Here is a 7,070-nt window from a genome sequence, read left to right on the forward strand (position 1 = left end):
ATGTGATCTAAAGCACTGATTAGACAGTACAGAAGGATTTATCCAGATTAGCTTTGTGGAGTGCTGTATGGATAGTTAAATAAATATATCTAAAAAAGTAATTAGAGCTGGGAGTGTGGTTTGATGATGTGTTACAACAGCCTGCTATATGAAAACACAACATCAAACATCCATAAGCTTCATTACCTGTTATGTGGAAACCATGAAGTCCAGTCTGCAGGAGCAGGAAACACAACCCAGTCAACCAAAACATCGCTGCAATGCCTGGAACAGACAAGGACAAGACACATTTTACAGGTTTTTCATCCCGTGGAGAAACATTTTCAGTGTTTGTGTACACTGTAGCTGTATGTTGACAGACTCCAGAGTGGTTGATGTGAAATTGTGCAAACTGGTGTTCTCAAATTTGAGCGAAGCAACTTTTGCAAAAGTGTGCTGACCTCAACTAAAACAAATTCTGCAAAACAATATAAATATTAAAAAGATGGAATAATTTCAACTCTTGTGCTGAATTAAAAGATTTAAAAGCACAGAAAGTCGAAGCCCGTCTGATATGTAGGGGCCGTTTGTGGACCAGTCTGGACCACAGGATGACTAAAAACAAGGAATCATTAAATCGAAAAACGGCTACAGCGCAATCAGCTGTACAGATATGGAGCTAAAATCTGATGTGGAAGTATCCTACACTCATTCACAACACATGCTCTGAGCACTAAAAGATGTTTCACATCATTTACCAGGTTTGACCAAGTTTGAAGCCGTCTGAGTTGTAATCTCAGTGAGACAGTCGAACAGTGATTTCAGTTACAACTAGAGACTGAAGGCAGATCTGAGTGTTGCAGGAATAGAAACTGATGTCACCTTTTTTTTTTTAATTGTAAATGGAAAATAAAATCGGCACAAGAAAAGATCCCTGGTGAACTCCACATGTGAGAGGGGTCGATGAAGAAACAGATTCTTCCAAGGCTTAAAGAGACAAACTGATTTCAAAATGCCACCAAGGAACATAAAACTAAAGTTAGATTTAAATAAATATATTTTTTGAAAGAACATGTGGATTCTGTTATGCTGCACCGTTAAATTCAGTTAGTTTTCATTAGATTTTCAGGGTAAAAGTATAAAGAAGCTACTTTAATGACTAAACATCAACAAACTGACATGTGACAGTCTTATGAACACAAATCTTTCTCACCTGGTTGATGTTATTATAATAATATGAGTTTTTATAAATGTATAATGATATTATAGCATAAAAAATTATTCACATTTCTAATTTGAATCAAATATATAAATCATTCCATTAAATGTCCTTTTAATGATCAATATTTCACACAATAAACATTTATAAACCAGGTAGAAAAACTGCATGAAATCTGATATTGTTATTACCTTATTTCCTGTTGCTGCTGTCTTGATGATAATGTTTCTTGAGAGTTGATTGATGCCTTTGTGTTTAGGTTTTTTATATCAGCAGGGTGGAGTCTCCGTGGACTTGTCTGACGTAACTTGCTCGATGAGTGGCCTTTCCAAAAATGCATGACTGTCATTGATTATTTACTATGACCTAAAATGAAATCCCGAACGCCTGGATGTTATTACAACAAGATCTAATGCTTTATTTTTAGTAATAAACAATAACATTCATCATGATGAAACAGTGCTTATCCATCTTAAAACAAATGTTGCAAATTAAAAGACAGACATGGTACCTGAACATAACAGTAATGCAATAGGCGTTCCCGTTAGGAAAAGTTCATGCTCGTCTCAGAACATCAGTAACATTAATAAGTGTTGGGGTCCAAGAAGTTAAATGAGAAGGACACAGGAGCATTTATTTATTTTATAGATTGTCTAAATTCTGAGATTTTCTTTGACAAAAAGTTACAATTTTTCTGAGCCATCAGTAAATTGTGGGGTTAGCATTCCCCGAAGGAATTCATATCGCCCGCCGCCTTTCATGCCAAAGATTTAAACTAAAATCATCTTATGACTGTCAGTCTACTCCCACTCCTCCCTGCGTCACACGATTTTAGCTCAATATCTGCAGAGCTGACTGAGTCACAGCCATGTTCGGCTTGGCTGAGGTTAATTAGTTGTGGTGGCCATCTTGTATTTGGGATGACTCCAAAAGTCATTCAGTTCTCGATGTATGTCCAGTGTTTACTTTCTGAGAGTTTCATTAAAATCGGTCCTCTGGTTCATGAGGTATTATGCTAACAAACAAACAAACACAGGGAGACATGAGCAGAAACATTATCGTCCTTTGTTTTCAGAGGTGAGCTAAAATAACCAAACATATAAACAAGGTAAACTTAGCATATTTATACACAATAAGGTAACTTTTTCTCATGAGATGATTGTTATATTTGGGTTTGGACAAACCAGGCAAACACAAAAAGAAATTTGAGCATCAAAAAGCACAAAACCAGAATGACTGAACCAAACTCCAACTTCTAAGATTTAACAGATCAAAGCCTTTTGCTCCACCAGGACAGAAGACAACACCTTCCCCAGGTGAAACAAAAATACTCCCAAAAGGTGTTTCTACAATTAAAATAGCTACACGTAGAAGAAAATGAGGACACTTTATAGGACTGTTTTTCCCCATGTGTAGTCGGGAACTTCACAATTAATGTAATAGTCATGAAGGTGTGAAAGCAGAAAAGCAAGTTAAAAAGTGAATCATTCTGTATTTATAGGGAGGCATTGTTTGAGTTTGGCAAAGCTGTGCTAAAAAAAAGCATCAAGTCATTCTGACTGATGGGAAAAGAAAAGAATTCAGCCTTTTTCCTTCAGCTTATTAACTCAACAAAGGTCTTGATGAGCACATTTCTAGTGCAGATGGTCTCAGATGTTGCGCTGGAAGCAGACTTTCTGTAACGTGATGCAGAATCTACAGTTTCTTCACAATGTTGCTGTATTTATATATTCATATGATGACTGAAGCTGTGGCAAACCACAACAAAAACAAAGTCTGAATCATTTGTAAGATGTTGTAAGATTTCACATCATTTACCAGGTTTGACCAAAACAGCTACAACTCTGTCAGTCCTCATCAGAAGATGATCTTAGTTTAAATCTGGCAGGAAAGATGATGGACAAGGTGCATTCTTTCAAGTAATAATAGGTCTTTATCATTTGCATTGTATGAATGTTTAAAGTAAACAGTCTCAGTTGTTTTTGTATGTCTTCTGTGGAGCCTCCCTGTCATCGTCATTCTGCTCTAGGAAGCTTATTAGACAAATTGCACGTCCCGACAGCGATTATATGTGGACATGCTGGTATTTCTGGCAGACGCAAATAAAAGTTTACGGTGTGAACTCTTTTATTTTCATTACACAGGTTGTAAACTCCTTTTTGCTTTTAAACAATGTGACAATTACTCAACGGCACATTTTAATGACAGACTGCGTAATGATCTAAAATGGAGTCACTGACTGACCAGATATTCTTGCTGCGTTGTACTCCTGACTCAGTTTAGATAGTGTAATTGGTGTCATCAAACTGTGACAATGAGCCCACGCCTTTAGCTTTTTTGTGTGTCAAATTCTTTACGGTAGAAAATCTGATTGCAAATTAAGAAAAGTTTTTTTTGTAACCATTTCTGTCTCACTGATCAAACTAAGACAAAAAAAAATCTTCCCTAATAATAATTGGTGGGGAAAAAAAGGGCAAGGTTGATGTTTGCAGTCTTTCTGAGGTAACGCTCAACCAGAAAAGAAAAAAAAAGGTATCAGCAGAACATCTGAGCCTGTGTCAGAAATTTGGCCTGAGGTGAAGGTTGTGTTTCTGCGAGGTGTTTATCCTTATGACTTTCTGCCAAAGTCAACACAGGAAGTTCATCATCCGTCAGGCACAAAACATTAGATAAGTTGGGGCTCGATGAGCATGTTGGTAGAACTGCAGCTGGAATAAATGGTTGTATTTTTCTGCAGTGCTTACTGAACAATTTCCTGGGTTCCGTCGCCGTCTAGTTAGAGTCAGTATGAATAAATTAATTCATTTGTTGTTTGTTGAGGGTTCTTGTTACATCTTTTATTTATTTAAGTGTATTTGACTAATGTGCTTTGTGACAAACTTTGAGTTGCACTGGTTTGTGTTATATAAACTTAGTTGATTTATTGTTACAACCATTTGCAGAATGAAACGCAACTTAATTTTCTGATCTTTTTAGAAAAAAAAAGACTTTCTTTGTTAAAAGTCTAATTAAAGTGAGAACAATTAATTAATCTAATAATTGTTTATAATAGGGTGATTGTAAAACTGTAAATGCACATTTACACTGACTGCTCTGTCAATAAGTCAGACATCTGTAAGTAAATCAGGTCTGGATTTCAAAAGAAATCAACTATTGTCACGTGATATTAATGGGGCCGATTTATGCGGGTCTGTGTTTACTGTGTTTGTAAATGATTGATGGAGGGAGGAGAAAAAGAAGGGGTGGAAGATCATTTGCTCCAGTTCTCTTTTTGTTTGTGTCTGTGTGAAAGAAAAGAAACTTCTCTTTACGTTCTCCTTTCATCACCGTTTTATAAGAAGCTGGTGAAAGAAGACAACCATTCAGAAGACCAACCTGCCAGGCTGGAAGTAAAGATGGATGTCAGTGGGGGAAAATAACCACAGAAAACACTGGATTTACCTCCATTCTTCGTATGAACACATGGCATCCTTTGTATGGGACGGTTTGTTCTGTTTGCTCCCCTCCCTGTGTTTTTTACTGCTGCGTCTGGCTCACCGCTGGCCCAGAGTACGCTGCTGGACGAGGCGGGCTGTCAGAGCGGCAGGATGGAGGCTGTGGGTCGTCGTTTGTCTGATCCTGGAGCTGAAACCACACAACAGCACAGGGACATGGGACACAGAAACAGAATCAGGTCAGACATCAGAAGGACCCAGGCTCGTCTGCAAACCCACCGCACTCGCCAGATATCTCCTGCAGAACTGTGGCTCCCTGGCAAAGTCGAAGCTGGCCACCTGGCCCAGAGGAGACCCCCACCTCCAGACTGTGTCCAGCCAGCTGTGTGGACAACATGGGGACAACATACAGTTTACTAGAGACCACCTGCTACTGAAGGACGGTGGGGTCGTGGCTCTGGATTGGGCCGTGGGGACCAGACTTGGCGAAGCGGCGATGAGGAAGAGGTGGGATGGGAGGAAGGCGCTGGGCTGCTTCACCTCAGCACCTCCTGTCCTCCTCCTCATCCCTCAGTCCTGGGGAGGGATGAGCCCTCACTTGAAGCTGCTTTCCCTCCAGGCCACGAGGCAGGGCTTTTACGTGGTGGTGTTCCACCATCGAGGGACGGCGGGGACGCCACTGACCACAGCACGACTCACAGAGTTTGGAGACCCGGCTGATTTGGAGCAGGTAGAAAAATGACTTTCTCCTAAAACGAAGAGAAAGGCGAGTCAAATGAACAGTTTCAGGCAAAACCTAAGCTATTTAAATGCCTAGCATTCCTTCAAGGAAAGCGTATCACCCGCCACCTCCTGTGCCAGAGTTTTAAACTAAGATCATTTTAAGATCAGAAGGGATGGAGTTGAGACAGACAAACGCACACAGACGTGGGCAAAAACATTTCCTTATACCAGTGGTGTCCAGTCCTGGTCCACTATCCTGCATGTTTTTGTTGTTTCTCTACTTCAACACACCTGATTTGATTAACAGGCCTCTGTAGGACTTGAAGACCTGCTGAAGGGGTAAGTCAACCATTAAATCAGGTGTGCTGGAGCAGGGAAACAACAAAAACATGCAGGATAGTGGCCCTCAAGGACCAGGATTGGACACTGCTGCCTTACACCTCATGGCTCAGTTTTAGGACTAACCCGACAGTGACAGAGTTGTTTGTACCTCCCTTTTTTCAGGCGGTGTCATATGTCCACAGCCGCCACCTGTCCTCGGTGCTGGTTGCTGTCAGTGAGGGTTCTGGCTCTGGGGTCCTGCTGTCCTACCTGGGGGAGCACGGTTCCAGCACCTACCTGACAGCAGCTGCAGCCATCTCACCTGTGCTGCTGGGCCAGCTGTGGTTTGAAGCGGCCATGCCTCCCGTTTACCGCTGGGCGGCGCTGTTTCGCCGGAAAACGCAGCTCAGTAGGTGAGAGACAGGAGAGAATTGCAAAGTGCTCACACAGGGGGTGACAGCAACATGAGATCTAAAGATGTGTTTCCTTCTACATGTCTCTGGGACAAGGTACGCAGGTTCCTTCAGAGGAGTGCTGGATGTGGATCGTGCCCTCAGCTGCTCCAACCTCAGAGACTTCGAAGAGGCTCTTTTCTGCTCTTCAGCCAAGCTCCATCGGGGTTTGTCTCCATCTCCAGAAGGCTCGGGATCCTCCTCCCTGCGGGGCCTCACGCCTGCAGCGGCCTGGATGCTGGGTGAAAGAGCTCACCAAGCCAAGAACTGGGAGAGCTACTGGGAGAGGAACGAGCCTCTGAGAGACGCAGACGAGGCGGCGGTCCCTGTGCTCTGCATCTGCAGCAGGGACGACCCTGTCCTCACACCTGCCTCCACCTTACCCCTTTCCCTTTTCCTCAACAACCCTTACTTCCTCCTGGTGCTGACAGACAGAGGGGGCCACTGCGGGTTCACTCTGGAGGGGAGGGAGGAGATGGATGACGGTATCTGGAGCCACTCTGTAGCTCTGGAGTACTTTAAAGTGGTGGCGGAGTTCCTGAAGGATGGGGAGAGGGAGGGGGCGAGCTGGAGGGGAGAAGTAAACGGTCAGATTGGGCAGAGGAGCAGGGTGAACGCCGGGGTATCCTCCCGGGGGCGGAGAGCCACCGTGACGAGGAGACCCAGGGCCCAGGTGATGGAACAGAGCTGTACGGATGATGGAGAGGGAGGGAACTACACCTGGAGGAGGTCATACACCCACTGAGGAGCAAGAGGTGGAGGAGGACACCCTCACAGAGACTTTAGACCAGGGGTCTCCAATCCTGGTCCTCGAGGACCACTATCCTGCATGTTTTCCTTGTTTCCCTGCTCCAACACACCTGATTCAGTGGTTAAATTACCTCTTCATGTTCTGCAGAAGCCTGTTAATCACCCATTGATTCAAATCAGGTGTGTTGGAGC

At 43.0% G+C, this 7,070-nt stretch overlaps 1 protein-coding gene across 1 annotated transcript; it reads left to right on the top strand.

Annotated features, from left to right (window-relative positions):
* Positions 1-4,478: 4,478 nt before the first annotated feature.
* LOC108248484 (protein ABHD15-like) lies at positions 4,479-6,979 on the top strand. Its single transcript, XM_017437281.3, has 3 exons — positions 4,479-5,362; positions 5,860-6,089; positions 6,186-6,979. Exons 1-3 carry the CDS (start codon positions 4,598-4,600, stop codon positions 6,871-6,873), a joined length of 1,683 nt encoding a protein of 560 aa, XP_017292770.1. The 5' UTR covers positions 4,479-4,597; the 3' UTR covers positions 6,874-6,979.
* The last annotated feature ends 91 nt before the right edge of the window (positions 6,980-7,070 follow it).

This window comes from Kryptolebias marmoratus, linkage group LG13 (genome assembly GCF_001649575.2).
Source record: "Kryptolebias marmoratus isolate JLee-2015 linkage group LG13, ASM164957v2, whole genome shotgun sequence".
In the NCBI taxonomy this organism is placed as follows: Eukaryota; Metazoa; Chordata; class Actinopteri; order Cyprinodontiformes; family Rivulidae; genus Kryptolebias; species Kryptolebias marmoratus.